Source organism: Diospyros lotus, chromosome 9 (assembly GCF_014633365.1).
Source record: "Diospyros lotus cultivar Yz01 chromosome 9, ASM1463336v1, whole genome shotgun sequence".
Lineage (NCBI taxonomy): Eukaryota > Viridiplantae > Streptophyta > Magnoliopsida > Ericales > Ebenaceae > Diospyros > Diospyros lotus.
Genome location: NC_068346.1, coordinates 16,049,238 through 16,067,376, shown reverse-complemented (window position 1 = coordinate 16,067,376; position 18,139 = coordinate 16,049,238). Strand labels below are relative to the sequence as shown.

General features: G+C 45.4%; 3 protein-coding genes across 3 annotated transcripts; all 3 read right to left on the bottom strand.

Moving 5' to 3' along the window:
• Window positions 1-307: 307 nt before the first annotated feature.
• LOC127810713 (inorganic phosphate transporter 2-1, chloroplastic) lies at window positions 308-4,545 on the bottom strand. Its single transcript, XM_052350332.1, has 3 exons — window positions 3,613-4,545; window positions 1,498-1,689; window positions 308-1,209 (listed from the first exon to the last, which is right to left on the bottom strand). Exons 1-3 carry the CDS (start codon window positions 4,300-4,302, stop codon window positions 385-387), a joined length of 1,707 nt encoding a protein of 568 aa, XP_052206292.1. The 5' UTR covers window positions 4,303-4,545; the 3' UTR covers window positions 308-384.
• Window positions 4,546-10,794: 6,249 nt separating this feature from the next.
• LOC127809273 (uncharacterized) lies at window positions 10,795-12,189 on the bottom strand. Its single transcript, XM_052348037.1, has one exon. It carries the CDS (start codon window positions 12,187-12,189, stop codon window positions 10,795-10,797), a length of 1,395 nt encoding a protein of 464 aa, XP_052203997.1.
• Window positions 12,190-13,142: 953 nt separating this feature from the next.
• Window positions 13,143-14,204, bottom strand: LOC127809272 (uncharacterized). The gene has a single exon (XM_052348036.1). It carries the CDS (start codon window positions 14,202-14,204, stop codon window positions 13,143-13,145), a length of 1,062 nt encoding a protein of 353 aa, XP_052203996.1.
• Window positions 14,205-18,139: the final 3,935 nt, after the last annotated feature.

The window sequence follows — 18,139 nt, the reverse complement described above, 5'->3', positions numbered from 1 at the left end:
AGCTACACCATTAGGTTGTTGGGTCTAACAACAGAGAAATGGTGGTCAAGTCTTTCTTGTAATTTACAGATCATCTGTGGTTTTTCACCAAGTAGTTGGATTTCCATGTATGTATATCTCTTTGGATTATCTCTTCATACTTGATTCTGGTGCATGTTTGAATTGTGACCTCTCTTATTCTGGAAGTGATTACTTTGAGGGAGATGGTTGATGAAACCAATCACAGAAACCAATTTCCTTTTCTTATTCAAGATTAGTGATTTCTATATAGAAGTCACCATAAATGTTAGAAGCATAAGCTTTGACGTAATTCAAAAACGTTGGGTACTTTATAATTAATCACATGCATTGAAGGGTCTGCCATCCAATTTTTGGAATATACACTTACAGTATGTACGACAATAACTTGGTCAAGATCCATGTGTAGAGAACGGCAAGGATACCACCGACTGGTATTGTCACAACCCAAGAAGCCACAATCTCCTTGACTGTTTCAGCTCTAACATTATTAAATCCCCTGGCGAAACCTACTCCCATGACTGCACCTACCAGAGTATGGGTAGCTGAGATGGGTAGCCCCAGCTTTGATGCAAAAAGAACCACTGAAGCGGCTGCAAACTCGGCTGCAAATCCTCTAGTTGGTGTTAGTTCTGTAATCTTCTTCCCGATTGTTGCCATCACTCTGTACCCCCACATTGTAAGACCTGCAACAATTCCAAAACCTCCCCATGCCAGAACATCAGTTGGAATGACAATTTCAGCTCCACCTGTGTTGCCCTGAAGGATCGATAATGCAGCAGCCAGAGGGCCAATAGCATTGGATACGTCATTTCCACCATGGGCAAATGACATGAAGCAAGCTGACAAGACTTGCATATAGCCGAAGACCCCATAAACTATCTCCAGTTGGGTACCTTTGGGACCTGCAAAATCAGTAAGGAAGCTGATGCTTTTGCTGTGGACGGTGTCATCCTTAGGCTCTGATTGTGCTGAGTCGTCTTTGACAAGGAGGTGACCAAGCTGTCCCTGGATGATTCTGTAAACGAGGATTGCACCAGCAGTGCCGCAGGCCAAGGCCTGAGCCAGAGCCACTGGGAAGCTCTTGCTAAGAGGGAAGGCTGCAAATGTGATCCCCGTAACTCCCAAAAAAACTGCAACTGGTGCTGCAGCAGCGGCTGCTTGTCCAGGGTTTGTAGCACTGTAAACAAACTAAGAACAAGTGAAGGAGTTTAGAATTTACCGAGAACAGCCCAAGATTCTCCAGTTTTTAGGTTCTGGAGAATGTTAAATTTTCATTTAGTTGTATGTAATTGTTCTTTTGTTAATATATCACCCCCACCATGCTCATGGCCTATTATTTGCTGATGCAGCATTGCGGGCTTTTCTTAACCCAACCGCAAACAAGTTCATAGGTAGAACGCTTCCAGATTCCATCGACAATCCATAAGCAGGCAAGTTCTTCTAATTTATAAGCTTGTGGGTTACAAGTTCACATACCCTGCGGATGCATTTGTAGACAAGAAATGAAACAATTGCTCCAATAAAGGGTGAGATCACCCATGAGGAAATGACCCTTGCTAGTGAACTCCAGAAGACGGCGCCAGCTCCTCCATAGGCAAGACCAAATCCGACCATGGATCCGATGATACAGTGTGTCGTAGAGACTGGCCATCCGTAATACGATGCAACCTGAAGAATGAGCAATCATATGTACAACACAAGCAATCACTGATTCAGCCTTTCGTGAGGAAAAAAGTCAGTTCGGATACTTGTAGGATGACTAATTTATTGTCTTTGGCAATTTTCAATCAGCTTCTGATGGTTGATCAATTAAATTGTGAAGAGGCCAAGCACACATTTTGATCTCTTTGCTTCAAATAGATTTGATGGAAGTGATGCACCTGGTGCTATGCTATCTCTTTTTCAGTATTGAAGACATCATTTGAAGAAATCACAATGGGAATGACAACTTCATTATTCATGGCATTTTCCAGGTTTTTCCATTCAACTTTTCCCCTCATTTCTGCTAGATTTTCCTTTGAAGGCTGAGGAACCTCAATGTTTCATTGCTTTCTTCAGCCTTCCACCACTCTTACGCAATTGTAGCCTGAAGAGCAAGAAATTTATGATTTCCTCTTAACCTGGCCCACCACTGCCATTGCTCTTTTGAGAGATGAAGGGTCTGTTCATTTCTAGAAAACATTTTTTACTTTTTTTTTAATTTCAATTTTTTATTGAACGAGTGAATCAACAATTGAAAAATTAAAAAAATTCAAATTTCTAATTTTTTCAACTTTGTACTATGAATTAGAAAACATCTTTTAGATGCGTTTTCTAATTTGTTTTTATAAATGAATGCCATTTTTTTAAATATAAAAATAAAATGTTTAAGTTATGTTTAGCTGTAAAATTGGAGTTGAAAAATTAAAAAAATGTTTCTTATAACTAAATAGACCCTAATAAATAATGCAGAGCACATCAAAACCAGATGGAGATGTTTGAAGTGCTAACACTTCACATAATTTCGATATGGTCATGGGTTTGAATTGTAAAAAAAATTCTTTTTGTAGAGCAATAACAAAAATTACATATAAAAATGACCTTCTCCTAACCCTCAAAGCTGGGAGCCTCTCGTTTCACAATGCCCACGCCCGCGCCCTCTAGCACAATGCTCTAACTAGAGCGAGCTTCAGACAGAAGATGGTTGGGTTGTCTTCCTTTTGTGTAAATCTCTTTGCTAAGTTCTTTGCTTTATTTTTTTTTTCTTTTCTATAAATACAAGATTTGAATTTATGAATTTTAAATAATAATTAATTTCTTAATTTTCTTTTTTTTTTCTTTTCTATAAATCTTGACTCATGACTTTTAAACAATAATTAATTTCTCGAACAACATTTGGTGTAAATTTTCACAAGAAAGGATTCATGATTCTCTCTGAACCATATGAATCTAGTTACAAAATTGACAGAGAGGATCAAATCATAATAGTGGGATTACAACATTAGCTTTTAATTTTCAGCAAGTCAATGCACATTTGCTACACATATACTTGATATCAAGAACAAATAATATTTAGTGAATCTAGGAAATGAATCAAACAAAGACTTTAATTTCAATTTTCGTTAATCTTAAATGTCCTGCTACGCTTGCTAAAACCTCCTGATTTGAGTTCTTACTTTAGGCTATTGGATGCTGATGGATGCCTTCTACAACAATGTCATTGATACAACATATCTTTCCCCATTTTGAGACCAAAATCGTTTGTAATTGTACCATGATGAATCCTCACTCCAAAGGGAGTAAACTACATAGGTGTAGGATTGAATCATGACCGACTCTTTAACTTTATACCTGGTTATTATACAAAAATCTCGCTTTTTTAATACTTGTACACCCGCTTAGTAGTGATCTTAGTTATCTCTAATAATAGCATTAGTAAAACTATGAGTCATCATTCAAAACTATTAATTGAAAACAATTCTTGGGTTCATGAGATCAAGTGATATCCCGAAGACTTCCTCAATAAACTAGCAATGTGAAACTGGGCTATGATAGTTATGCAACACAAGAAAAGCATTGGGAGTTTCAGAAGGGGGAAGAAGAGAAATGAACCTGCAGCCAAGAGCCAGCAGCAGCCAAAGAAGAGAGCAAGCCAGCAAAGAGCAAAGTATCCTTGCCTTGAAAGACATTAGCCACAAGAATTCCATTCTGCATTGTACTGGTGACATGGGTACCCAATAACAGAGCCCCAGAGAACTCCAACACAGCTGCAGTAATCACAGCCTGCCTCAGTGTCAAAGCCCCTGAGCCCACTGAAGTCCCCATGGCATTGGCGACATCATTGGCCCCAATATTCCACGCCATGTAGAAGCCAAACAGCAGAGTGGCATAGGTCAACAACTTAGTCTTCAGCACCAATCCCTGCCCCAAAGACTTCATAAACAAGGGAAAAGTTAAGGCAGCCAATGCTATGCAAATTGATATGGCAGAAGCTGTTCTGGAAGATATGTGGAAGGCCTGTGCCATGCCTTGGGATTCGTCGTCCGGTTTCTCATCGGATCGATGGTTTTCGGCCTTGATTTGCTGGCCTTCTTCCCCTTCAGCCTCTGCAAAAGATGACAGGGCAGCAAGAGGGGGTGTGAATCTGCAACTCTTGAGCCTTGGAAGGGAAAGAGGTGGCTTTGGGAGAGTTGGGTGTGGCCTGAAAATGAGGGAAGAAGGAGAGCTGTATCTGTGGAAGAAGAAAGCCTTGGCTGTGGCGGTGTTTCTGGTGGAAGATAGGCAGAAATAAGAGGTAGTCATGACTCACTAGTACAAGGAAGAAGGGAAAATGGAGAGAGGAGAAGAGAAGAGAATATGGTATTATTCAGTCAGATTCTTCTTTGGCCATGGAAGGATTAATGGAATGGAGTTTTTCATTCCTTTGATTTTTTATTTTTGTTGCCTCTTTTTCTGGTTCTGGTCTGGTGAGAAAGGGAAGGCCAGACTGGATTTGGCTGCTTGGTGAGGGCGATTGGAATGTGTGGTGGCCGTGCTGTTAAAAAGCCCATTCCATTCCATTGCACATACCCACTAATTCTTAGTTGAGTTTGGATAAATAAAAAACCCAGATACCATTCTATCCACAACACAAGATCTTGACCCTAAGTGAAAGGGACGACGGCCCTTACCTCCCACTAGATTATGGAATTTTGACATAATTTATAGATTTTAGAATTGAGGCTCATTTTGAATTTTTGTTGGGTCTGGTTAATTTGGTTGTGTTATAATTGGGTTCTTTTCTTGGTTTATGATTTCAGATGTAATCATGATGAATCTAAATTTACGTGGATCTAATACATAAATACTATTATTAATTTACTACCCCCCTTTAAAAGAGTTAAAATTGTTACCTTAAAAAAGTGTTTACAGAGGTCAAATCAAACGGGTGATATTGTCATGAAAACTAGTTTTAATTGCAGTTTATCCTTTACATGTGGTCAGGGTGAGGGAGCTCGCCCCGTTTGATTTTTCTTAAGACTGCTAGGTCTGATGTATTCCCTCTAAGCTTGTTGAAGTTTATTTTTTATTTTTAAAGAAACGATGGGGCTATTTAGTTATGGAAAAAAAGTTTTAATTTTTTTGAAAAAATATTTTACAAAAATTAAAAATTAAAAATATTCGAATGCAAGAATTTGGTAAATAAAAAATCAAGATTTGAAAATACAGTTCTCCAAAATTAAAATTAAGAATAAAATTAATTTTTCAAATTTTCTTATTAGTTTCGAGATTTGAAAAATACGATATCTTAACGAACCATCTCTATTTCTTTTTGTAGCACAAGTTACAATTGCATGAAAAAAAAAACTTCTTTATTTATATTTCATTTTTAAACACATTTTTTTAAATTTCTAAATAGAAAACTTGTTTTTATTCTAACATTTGAAAGCACTTATCAAAATTAAAAAAATTAGGGTTAGTCACTAGTAATTAGTATATCATTCTGATTAGTCTTTGAATTTTATATTTTGTAATAAATTAATTATTATATTTTAATTTTTATTACATTAGTTATTAAACTTTAATTTTGATAAAATTCATTTATTCTTTTAATTTTTGTTAATTAAAACTAGCGTGACATATATTGATATAAATTCTAAAAGCACTTGATATTAAAATTAACCTAAACTCCATAATTAAGCAGTTTTTGGATTTATCTTAGTATATGTCTTGTCAATTTTTGTTGACAAAATTTGATAGAAAATTGATGATGATTTTTGGGACCGACCATCGCGTGCCACCTCTGCGAATAGGTCTCGAGATTTGAACCTCGAACTTGACGATGTCGGACCTTGGTAGTAGAACTTGCAAGACAACGGAGTGGCGGGGCTAGGGTCCCTCGGGGTGGACTCTGACGCTCAAATCAGTAGAGTAAATGCAAGTCGTAATAAATGTAAGAGGTGTAGAACTTGGGCTTACCTGGTGAGGACTCTTGTCCTTTATATGCAGACTCGTTATGGGGTACCTAGGATAAACCCGTGATGAGCGAGGGCATAACTCTCGAGGATCTCGATCAAGTTGGAACGGGTCTTGCGACCCAGGCAGGATTTCTCGGGCTCCGCTCCGGATTGTTGACTTGCCACGTGCCAGTCTCTCAAGCGATTCAAGTGGCGGGTAAGACCGTTGGCGCGTAGGGGTATTTTGGTAATTTTAGGTGGTGCCACATCACTTGCCCCCCACTCCTTGAGCCGAGCTGAGAATCTTGCTAGGTCAAGGAGTAGCTTAATTTTTAAGGTTACTTGACTGTTGATTTTCCTCAAGATGCATAAGAACGTCTTTAAACTTGAGATTAATGCCTAACAACCTCATTTACTACCTTGAAATTATAGGGGGTTCTTGGTTGGAGGAAAAAATTCGTTTGGAGGGAAACATTCATCATTTTGAATTTTCACCCCCCTTGGGTCCCCTTTATATAAGCTCTAAGGCCCCACCCCACAAGTATCACTTTAAGACAAGTATCAAACTTCTTGAGGTTAGTCTTTCCCCTACTCTTTTATTTTTTCATCACTTTTACTGTTTGTTAGTTTTTTCCTTTGCGTACATATATATATATATATTTTTAAAAGCTTCTTCTCCACTGGCTTGGCCAGGCAGCCTCGGCCTGGCCAGAGCTTGGCCTCGGCCGCGGCTCGGCCATGGCCGAGCTCCCCTGGGGAGCCTCTTGGGCCCTTTTTTTTTTTAATATATATATAAATAATATATATATATATATATGATACATATATATATGTATATATGCGCCAGGAGGTCGGCCATGGCCGACCTCCCCTTCCTTTGGGCTTTTTTTTTTTTTTTATAAATAATATATATATACATGGGTGAGCATTGGGTCGGCCATGGCCGACCCTTGGGCTTTCCCCACTCCCATTATGATTGTTTATTATTATTATTATTAGTATTATTATTATTACTATTATTATTATTATATTTTGCTAATAATAACAAAATAGGCTTTAAAATAAGGCTTAATTCGACTGACCTGTTTCTTTGGTCTTTCTTTGTTGCAGGCGTAGTTCGAGATTTCCCAGGCTAAACTTTGCTGAGCTCCCTTAGACTCGAGCCCAGTTGTGGTTTTCCTTCCCTGATCTCTGCCTTCATTCTCCTGGTCAGTGGTCTCTTCTTGGCTATTTTTGTTCGTAATTTTAGCATCTCTTCCTCCTCTTATTCCTCTGAGTCTGAAGCCTCCAAGACTAGCTTTAGTAGCGAGGAATCGAATATCGAGTTATCCAGTCCCTCTCATAGCCCATTTCGTAGGCCTGAAAAACTTAGGAGACCCGAAAGAGTTTCACCTCATCCCTCTTCGGAGTCCCATGTGGGTAGTGATCCCAACCTAGAAAACTTACCTGAGGATTTGACCATGGACCATTCTACCATAACTGAGAGAGAGCTGTTTCCCCTCCTTAGAAAATATCACCTTATTCATGATGAGTATTGGTACAGTGAACCCCGAGGTCTAAGGGCTTACCAGGCCCCCTATGGTTGTATTATCGTGTACGAGTAAGCCCTCGTTGCTGGCCTCAGGTTTCCCCTGGTGGCCCCCTTAGTTGAGGTATTCTCTGTTGTGGGGTTATATGCCTCTCAACTGACTCCCAATGGCTGGAGGTGCCTAGTAACCTTCGTTCTCTGTTGTTGAGCTCGAGACATTGAGCCTACCGCCCAACTCTTCTTTTAGATGTTCAAGGTAATCCCTATTAGTAAAGTCGAACCTTTGTTCGCCTTCTGTCCCCTCAATCAGCGTCAGTTCATAGCTGATAACCCCACCTCAGTAAAACGATGGAAGAATAGATTTTTCTTTGCTGGCTTGAAAGACAGGGGGGTCAGCTTTGGGGTGCCAGTTGAGTGGGCTTTCCAGCCCTCAAAAGTCCGTAGTCGAGGGATCACGCAGGGTGAGCTTCATAATATTCAGATCTTGAGGGAGTTGAACCCCATCAGCCCTCGGGCCTTGATATGTGACCGTACCTTGTACTTGGGGGGTTTATCCACTTACACTTGCTTCGAACCAGATATCACTTTGGGTAGTTATTTTCCCTTATTTTCATACGTTTTGACTTGTTATTTTTCTTGCCACTAATGTCTTGTCTTTGCCTTTGCAGCTGAAATGGTGAGTACCGCTTTTATTTGGGGGAAGAACAAAAGAAGACCCGTCGAGGATGAGGGCGCCCCTGCTCCTACGAGGGAAAAGGCCGCCTTGGATCCCCCCCTAGCTGAGAAAGGGGAGCCTAGCCGTACTAGGAGGAAGAGGACCTCCAAGCCTTCAAGACAGCCCATGCTAGCCCCCGAGTCCCCCCCACACTATCCAGACTATATTCCTGACTGGGATGTGAAGGAAAATGACCTCAGTCGGCATAGTCAGGTGGCGAGATGCATGATTCACCACTTCGCCACCCCCGCCGACCGTCAAATGCTAGGTGGACAGTCCTCGGAGGCAGTGGAGGCCGCCTTGTGCAAGCATTTGGCTCAGGTAATTCCCTCTACTTTATCGACACTTTTCCGCCCTAGCTGTGTTGCCCTTACTTGTCTTATTCATTACAGGTGGTCACGCTAGTCTCAGACTTTTCTGGACGTTTTTCCCAAACTTCCTGGAAGACCTTGGAGCTGGACACCCAGTTGCAGGAGAGGGATGACTTATTAGAGAGCCAGAGGAAGAACTTGGACGAGTTGTCCTCCGAGCGGCAATCCTTGGACAAACGCATTCAGGAGCTTGAGGCGGAGCTATCCCGGGCGAGCTCAAAGTTGTCCTAGGTGAACTCAGTCATTTGTAGGTATGAGCGCAAGTATGCTGAACCCATCAAACTTCCTGAGGTGGAGGAGTTCATCCAGTAGAATTTGCAGGAAGCTTGGACTAAGGGATTTCAGACCCATGCGATTGAGGTGCTCCGCATACATCCGGACTTGGATATGTCTAATGTCCGGTCTGTTGAAGAAATCGTGGCCGAGATGGAGGACTCAGAGATGGCTAACGGTGACGATGCTCCGCCTCATGCTTGAGTTTTTTTCTTCTTTTTTCTAACTAGGGTTTTTTGTACTTCATTTATCATCATGTATTGGACCATCGTACTTTTATACAATGCCATTCCATTTTGACTCCTCATTTCTTGATTGTGGACATTTGGGTTAAGACACTAGTTGAACCCCGATCCATTGCATAGTTGAGGTGGGCTTCTCCGACCCCCAGTTCTCTCGATGTCGACAAACAGGTGGGTGTTATGCTGTAACTTTTTCTTGGCCATTAGTCCGCCTTTGGGAACAGCCTAAGGCTCGTGACCCCTAGATTTTAGCCACTTCCTCGCGGAGGAGGGCATTGGGCTAGAGTTTTTTCGAGGCCATTAGTCCACCTTTTCGGATGGCCTAGGGCTCGTGACCCTTGGTTTTTAGCCACTCCCTCGCGGATGAGGGTGTTGGGCAAGAGATTTTTCGTGGCCATTAGTCCACCTTTGAGGACAGCCTAGGGCTTGTGACCCTTGGATTTTAGCCACTCCCTCGGAAGAGGGTGTTGGGCTAGAGATTTTTCGGGGCCATTAGTCCACTTTGAGGACGGCCTAGGGCTCGTGGATTTTAGCCACTCCCTCGCAGAGGAGGGTGTTGGGCTAGAGTTTTTCCATAGTCATTAGTCCACTTTTGAGGACGACCTAGGGCTCGTGACCCTTGGATTTCTCTTTGGCGAAGTGTTGTCTTTTTTGAAATTGCTATTAGGTGGAAAGGTTTCAAAGTCTTGCATTAGTCATATAAAAGAGTACAGGGGTTCGGGGAATTCCCTTGCTCATTGATAAAACTTTCTTAAGTTTTGCACATTCCAAGTATGCTTCAAGGGCTTGCCTTCCATGTCTTCTAGTCGATATGCCCCCGGACTTAAGGATTCCACCACTCGGTACGGTCTTTCCCAATTCAGAGTTAGTTTATTCATATCCCGAGGATGACTCACGTCGAACCGTCGCAACACAAGATCTCCTGGCATGAAACTCCTAGCGTGGACTCATCGATTGTAGTACCTAGCAATGCGCTGGTTATACGCGGCTTGTCGAATTCGTGCCAGGTCTCGGAGCTAATCCATCATATCCAAGTTGCACCTTAGCCTTTGCTCGTTAACCTCCGGATCAAAATGCTCCACTTGGTAGCTCATCACCCCAATCTCGACAGGGATAAGAGCCTCCGAGCCATAGCACAACGTGAAAGGACATTCTTTCCTAGCCGTTCGTGGTGTAGTTCGGTAGGACCATAGTATGTTGGGGAGCTCATCTACCCACCGGTCGTCCGCCTTATCAACCCGAGCTCGGAGTCCTTGTAGAATGGTTCTGTTCGTCAGCTCCACCTGCCCATTAGCTTGGGGATGGGCCATCAGGTAAAATCCTGCTTGATCCCCAATTCGCGACATCATTCTTGCACCGACCGGTCCTCGAATTGGGTGCCATTATCCGTTATTATCACCCTTGGAATACCGAACCGACAAATGATGGATTTTTAGAGGAATTGCTTTACCCTCCGGCCTGTAATAGTTGCCAAAGGCTCAGCCTCCACCCACTTAGTAAAGTAGTTGATGGCCGTTATCAGGTACTTATTCTATCCAGCCGCTAGCGGGAAGGGCCCGAGGATATCTACTCCCCACCTGGAAAATGGACAAGGCGAGGCCAGGTGGGTGAGTTCAGCTGCCGGGGTATGAACTAAGTTGGAAGTTCGTTGGCATCTCTCACAAGTCCGGACCAACTGCACAGCGTCGCTCATCATTGTTGGCCAATAATACCCCTATCGAAGTGCCTTCTAGGAAAGAGACCGAGCTCCGATGTGACTGCCGCAAATCCCCTGGTGGATTTCCCTTAAGATGTAGTCGGCCTCGACGAGCCCAACGCATTTCAGCAGCGGCTGAGTGAAGGATTTCTTGTAAAGGTCTGATCTGATCAGAAGAAACTTGGCAGCTTGACGCTTGAGTTTTCGACTCTCTTGTTCCTCCTCTGGTAGCCATCCATTGGTTAGATGTGCTATAATTGGATCCATCCAATTTCCTACCCCATCTACGCAAAGCTGCTTTGCTTCAGTCTCTATGCTCTTCTGAGGCAACGACTCCATGTAGACAGCTCGAGAATTCCTAGGGAAGGAAGAAGCAGCTATCCTCGAGAGAGCATCCGCCACTGCATTCTGCGCACGTGGGACATGATTGATTTTCACTGCTTGAAACCGTGCCATAAGATCCTTGGCTATTGCCAAGTATTGAGCCATGGCATCCTCTCGGGACTCAAACTCCCATGTGACTTGTTGCACAATCAAGTTCAAGTCAGAATATACCTCCAAATCCCTGACTCCCATCTGTTCTGCTAGTCTGAGCCCGGCAATGAGCGCCTCGTACTCAGCCTCATTGTTAGAGGCATTGAACTCGAAGTGGAGGGCATATGGCCAAGCCTGGCCATCGGGGCCCTGGAGCAATAATCTAGCACCACTACCTCCGATGCTGGAGCTGCCATCCACAGAGAGAGTCCAAGTCTGGGAAACCCCTTCGTCCGCTTCTACTGGTAGGGTGCCCTCCACAATAAAGTCAGCAAGAGCCTGTGCCTTGATGGCCGGCCGAGGTCGATAGTTGATGTCGAAGGCACTCAGCTCCACCGCCCACTTGAGCATCCTCCCTGACAAGTCCGGCTTTCCCAACACATGCCTTAATGGCTGACTTGACAGGACGATAACATGGTGTGCCTCGAAGTAGGGCCTCAACTTTAGAGCAGAGATGACTAGGGCATAGGCCAACTTTTCTGTTGGAGTGTAACGAATCTCGGCTCCAGCTAATCTCTTGCTCACATAGTAGACTGGCTTTTGAACTTGGTCCTCCTCCCTAACCAAAACCGAACTGACGGCCTCATCCGAGGCAGCCAGATAAATGTATAGTGACTTTCCTGGCTGTGGCTTAGCTAGGACTGGGGGGGAGACTAGACACTGTTTCAGCTGCTCAAACGCCTCCTGGCACTCCTCTATCCATGCAAAATTCTGGACCCGAGTCAAGGCCTTAAAAAATGGCAATTGCCTCTCCGCAGATGTTGCCAAGAACCTTCCTAATGCCGCTATCCTCCCGGTTAGTCTCTGCACCTCCTTGATACTACGAGGAGAAGGCATCTCGAGAATGGCTTTTATCTTCGAGGGGTTAGCCTCAATACCCTGGTAATGCACCATGAACCCCAAGAATTTACGAGCTGTCACCCCGAATGCTCATTTAGCCGGGTTGAGCTTCATCTAATACTAGCACAAGGTCTGGAGGCACTCCTCCAAGTCGTTTGGATGCTGCTTAGCCAAGAGACTCTTGACCAACATATCATTAACGTAAGCCTCCATGTTTCGATCGAGCTGAGCCTTGAACAGCTTGTTGACTAACCTCTGATATGTAGCTCCGACGTTCTTCAACCCAAAGGGCATGACTCGATAACAATAGGTGGCCTTATCTGTGATGAAGACAGTCTTTTCCTGATCCTCAGGGTGTAATGGGATTTGGTGGTACCCTTGGAATGCATCCAAGAAACTCATCAGCTGACATCCCGCTGTTCCATCAATCAACGCATCAATCCTGGGCAGAGGATTACTGTCCTTGGGGCAGGCCTTATTAAGATCTTTAAAATCAATACAAAGCCTCCATTTTCCCGACCCCTTAGAAACAAGGACCACGTTGGCTAACCACTATGGATAGTCGACCTCCCGAATATGATTAGCCTCCATAAGCTTTTCCACCTTAGCCTCTATAGCTTTAGCTCGCTCCGGGGCAAACTTCCTCTTCATTTGCCTCACCGGCATGTAATCAGGGTAGAGTCCCAAGCGATGGGTCATGACAGCCGGGTCTATCCCCGGCATATCCAGTGTAGACCAAGCAAACACGTCTTGATACCGGCGCAAGAGTGAAAGGACCTCAGACTGCAAGGGCTCTTGTAACTTGGAACTGATCCGCACTGTTCGATCGGGCTCTTCCCCTAGCAAGACTTCCTCGAGCTCGTCCATCAACTCCGAGGTCTTGGGCTCCTCCGGACCTTCCAAGATGAAACTAGTAACCACCATGGGAGGAGTGGTAGAACTCTGTCCCTCCCCCCTTACCAATCTCCCCCCCTTACCAATCCCTGACCCCTTGGCTATAGTGGCACTCAAGAGGCTACGTAGCATTCCCTAGCCTGCCGTTGGTCCCCTTTTACCTTGCCAATCCCTCCCGGAGTAGGGAATTTCAACACCATGTGATATGTGCTTGGTACCGCCCTCAGGGCACTAAGCCCAGACCTACCAAGGATCATATTGTATGCCAAGGGCACATCAGTGACCAAAAAATCCAATGTCACCTGGGATTTATGAGAGCCACTACCAACTGTTAGGGGTAGCCGGATCAACCCCTCAGAGTGAATCACCATTCCATCAAAACCAACCAAGGGGACACGAACTGGCCTCAACTGTTCGAGAGTGAACCCCATCCCTAGGAATGCCCTTTTGTAAAGAATCTCCGAAGAGCTACCCGGGTCCACGAGGATTCGCCTCATCTCCCACTCTCCTACTTGAGCAGTGATCACCAACGGATCTGAATAGTTGGGGTAGCTCGGAAGATCCTTTTCGGAGAATGTGATGACCACTTTCTCCTTTACCACGCTCTTGGGAGCAGTTGAGTGAGGCCCTAGAACTGTTCCCGCTGCTAATGTGTATAAGATAAACTTCTGTCCTCCCTCCTCGGCGGGCTGTTTTCCTTCTCTCCGGGGCGGTGTTCGACTTTGTTCTCGAAGGAAATCACGAGTAGGGGACCTCCTTCTGTGCTCCGATTGGGATTCTACCCTGCCCGAGTTCACACCTCCTCGACTAACGAAATCCCGGAGGTAACCCTTGTTGATAAGCTTCTGTATCTTTTCTTTCAATTGGATGCAATCCTCTGTCTCATGGCCGTGGTCGTGGTGGAAACGAAAATACTTCTTTTTGCTTCTAGTGTTGGGTGGAGACTTCAGTGGGGGAGGACGTCGCAAATAATTCTTGTCCTCCAGTGCCAAGAGTATCTCTGCTCGACTAGCATTGAGGGGAGTGTAACTCACCGGGCTTCCCTGTGCACCCCCTAAACCCGGGCGATCTAGAGCTCGGGAGGGGTGGTAGTCCGTCTTCTGTTCCACCATCGCCTTTTTCTTCTCCTTCTCTCTTTCTTTCTTGTCAGGCTGTTCAGCCCTCTTCACCTTCATCACCTCTTCCACGTTGATGTACTTATTAGCCCGTGTAAGGGCTTTTGTGAAAGTACGAGGTGGAGTCTTGGCCAAGAACTGAGCGAATGGTCCCGCTCTCAAGCCATTCTAGAGAGCCACCATTGCGATCCACTGATCGAACTCATCAATGCTCAATGCCTCCTCATTAAATATAGCCACAAAATCCCTTAGGGATTCACCCTAGTTCTGCTTGATGTTCACCAGAGCCATGGAAGACTTTCAGTGGCGCTTCAAGGGAGCGTAATGGGCTAGGAAACAGGTCTTCAGCTCTTCCCAGCTGTTGATGGAACGATAGGGAAGGCAAGAGTACAAAGTTCGGGCGTGACCTCCCAAAGTAGCCGAAAATGCCCGGCACCACATCACGTCAGATCCCGATTGCACCAACATGTGAGAGGAGAAAAGTTCTACATGATCATGGGGGTCGGTGCTTCCGTCATAGAGCTTGATGGAGCTCAGAGGTTCCACCAGAAAGATTTCGTATCCCATCCATCAAGCTCTATGACGGAAGCACCGACCCCTATGATCATGTAGAACTTTTCTCCTCTCACATGTTGGTGCAATCGGGATCTGACGTGATGTGGTGCCGGGCATTTTTGGCTACTTTGGGAGGTCACGCCCGAGGAACCTCTGAGCTCCTGGACCTGCCTCTCCAGGAAACGCAATCGCCTCTCCTACGAAGTTCCTCCTCCTCGTGAGGTGGAAGAAGTAGATCCCGCCGCCTCAGAGGGGTGGATTTCTTGGCCCGACTGATGGGATTGATGAGGCTCTCGAGTAGGAGGAGGTGACTGGTTCTCCGCCCGTTGAGAGGGCACATGTGGACGAGGTTGTTCATTCTGGTGTAAATAACCAATCAACAACTCAGTTAAATGTTGGACCTGATTCTCTAGCCTGGCGAGTCGGTCCTCTGGTATCGGATTGGCCGGAGGTAGTGGGTTATCCCCTTGCGGTGGGGCCTCTAGATTAGCACCAGCTTGGCTACGAGTCACATCCCTGCGGGGAGCCATGTAGTTAACTATGGCCAGGAGCGAAAGTCGTGTGATACTTGTGGAAAGACCGAGGTTCGAGGTGAGGAGATGAAGTCCGAAGCGCGAGGTAGGGAAAGAAGAGGCTGGCGAGTCTGGACGTCGGCCCCACGGTGGGCGCCAAATGATGATGGTTTTTGGGACCGACCACCACGTGCCACCTCTGCGAATAGGCCTTGAGATTTGAACCTCGGACTTGACGATGTCGGACCTCGGTAGTAGAACCTGAAAGACAACGGAGTGGCGGGGCTAGGGTCCCCCGGGGTGGACTCCGACGCTCAAATCAGTAGAGTAAATGCAAGTCGTAATAAATGTAAGAGGTGTAGAACTTGGGCTTACCTGGTGAGGACTCTTATCCTTTATATGTAGACCCGTTATGGGGTACCCGGGATAAACCCGTGATGATGCTCTCTCTCTATTCTGAGGATAGGGAAGGAATATTTGTTTGTCAACCGTGTTGAAACGAAAAGCGTGTCCATAGCCTGGCTCTGAACGCCGAATTTGTTTATATGTATGAGGCATTCTTCTCGAAGCTACGCCTGCGGCTCCCCTTGACCGAGTTCTAGGGCTCGATTTTACAAGTGATGAATGTTGCCTTGACGCAACTGCACCTAAACAGTTAGGGCTTCATTCATGCCTTGAAGGTGCTGGTTGAGTTTCTCGATCGCAAACCTAACGCGAGGGTCCTTTTCTTCTACTATCACAGGAAGGGGACTGGTAAGGGCATTTGGATTTCCCTGACCGAACGTCCGGGGAAGACGTTGCTGAAAGCCTTCAGCTCTTCCTTTAAGCATTTCAAAGACGGCTTCTTTAAGGTGGCCTTGAGAGAGAATGAGCTTAGCTTTTTCCTGGATAAACTTGGCAAGGAGAAGTATCCCTTATGTTGGTTGTTAGAGCCGAGCCCCTCTATAGACGTGGAATACAAGGGCATGGGTTTGGAGGACCAAGCCTTGGTGGATGTGTTTATGCTCTCTCCCCATCTTGAGTTCGCAAGGCTCGTTGAATTCGGGGCGAATCCTGAGGCCCTGCCTAGTACATGAGTAAGCTGTTGTTGTCTTTCTTTTGTTTGGTTCTTGTTGACTGCGACTTATTTTGGTGTTTTTCGCTTTAGGTTAGGCGGTGTCCAATTTGATGGTAGAGGTAGTTACGAGGTGTCTGGCAGAGAAAAGCCCCCAACCGCCCTCCGAGGCGATTGTTAGCAAGGGAAATTTGTTACTGCGAGGTTAAAAAGCCCTATCTCTTTCCAACCAATTTTTGTGGTTTCCACTGTTACTTCCATTTCGCTCGACATGGCATCGGATGTTGACGAGGCTCTTCTACAATAGAAGAGGCGCCAGGTAGTTAACGAACTGGGGCTTTCATGTTTAAGCGTCGGGCTCTTCAAGCTCGGGCCCAACTACCGACTTTCCTAACTCCCTGGGCCTGAACCAGATTGTCGACGCTCCGCGCCCTTAGGGTTTGGGTAAAGTTGGGGGCAAGCCAAAGCCTTTGCAGTTAAAGTGTTGCTCGAGGCCTAGTTTGTGGGGCTGCAATGATGCTGAGGTTGATCTTAAAAGCCTCTGGAAGTGGGTTCATTCCAAATCATCTTCTCCTAAAGTCAGATTGAGAGAGGTATGCTTCCTCGGGGTACCTCGGGCTATTCTAGTGGACTTAGATGCAACTCCTCCATACTGCTGGTGCTACTCAGGTACTAGTAACTGAGGCAAAACAACGGGGAGCCAGCATCGCGAAAGTCAAAATGAAGCTTGAGGCGGCGAGGCAACAGGCTAAGAAAGCTTGGGAGACCATGTAGGATCATGTTGAGGATAGGCTGGCAACCGAGACAATGGAGCTGCATGCCTAGGTTGCGATGGCTGAAGGGGTGACTATGCGGGCGACTGGTCAGAGGAATGCTACCCAACAAAAAATAAATGAGTTAAAAGAGAGGGTTGGGGCACTGGAGACCAAACCAAAAACTGCCCTTCATGAGGCTACTCGTTTGGAAGCCGTGTTGGGGGGCTTGAGGAGAGAGGCCCTTGGGTAATATCTTGAGGGCTTCAACACGGATTTGGCATGAGTTCAGCTGCTCTACCTGAGGTGGATCTTTCCAGCTGTGGCCTCTTCAAGGAGATCGTGGATGGTCAGCTTGTAAACCTAGACGTGAGTTTGAGCGACCAAGATGAGGCTTTGGAGGGGGTGCAAGAGGCGAGAGGTCAGCCGGGGGAGGCCGTAGAGTAGCCTGACGACGCTTTGCCGGATCAACCTGCTACCAACTCCTAGAATAGTCTCTTTACTCTTTTTGTTTGGTTTCTTCTTTTGCCGCATTGTACAAACCTTGAAATCGAATTCGAATAGAGGAGACATGTTTGGGCATGGTTTGGCTCTTGTATGTTTTCCTTTTCTCCTTGTTTCCATTGCGATTGGTTTTTCAAGATTGGGGTAGACCAAGAAGACTTGAGGTCTGTCGGTGCCTGTTTGATATAAGGCATCATTTGGATGACACAAGGCCCCGAGGTCCATCTGTCAGGGCAAACTTGGGTATCTGGGGGTAGACCGAAGCCAACGGGCTAGCAAGCGAGAGTGGACATTTCAGTATGGTGTTTGGATTGCACGCATAACATAGAGTCTAAAGTATGTGATTGTGAAGACGAATAGACGTTTTCCCTAGGAGGCGTGTTTACGAAGGTGATGGGGCATTTCTTATCACGGGGTGTGCAGTTTCCCTAGTTTAGGATTCTAACCATCTAGGTACGTGGCCCTACCGTAATGACGGTTCTTCGATTTCCAGATGTAGGGCATTAATGTTGGGGCATGTGGGAGGATCGTAGGTGAAGGTGGATGATGCTAGGTCGTTAGATGTTCCCTACCATGCTTATAAATTAGAGGATTTCACCCTTGTTTTCCTATATCTTG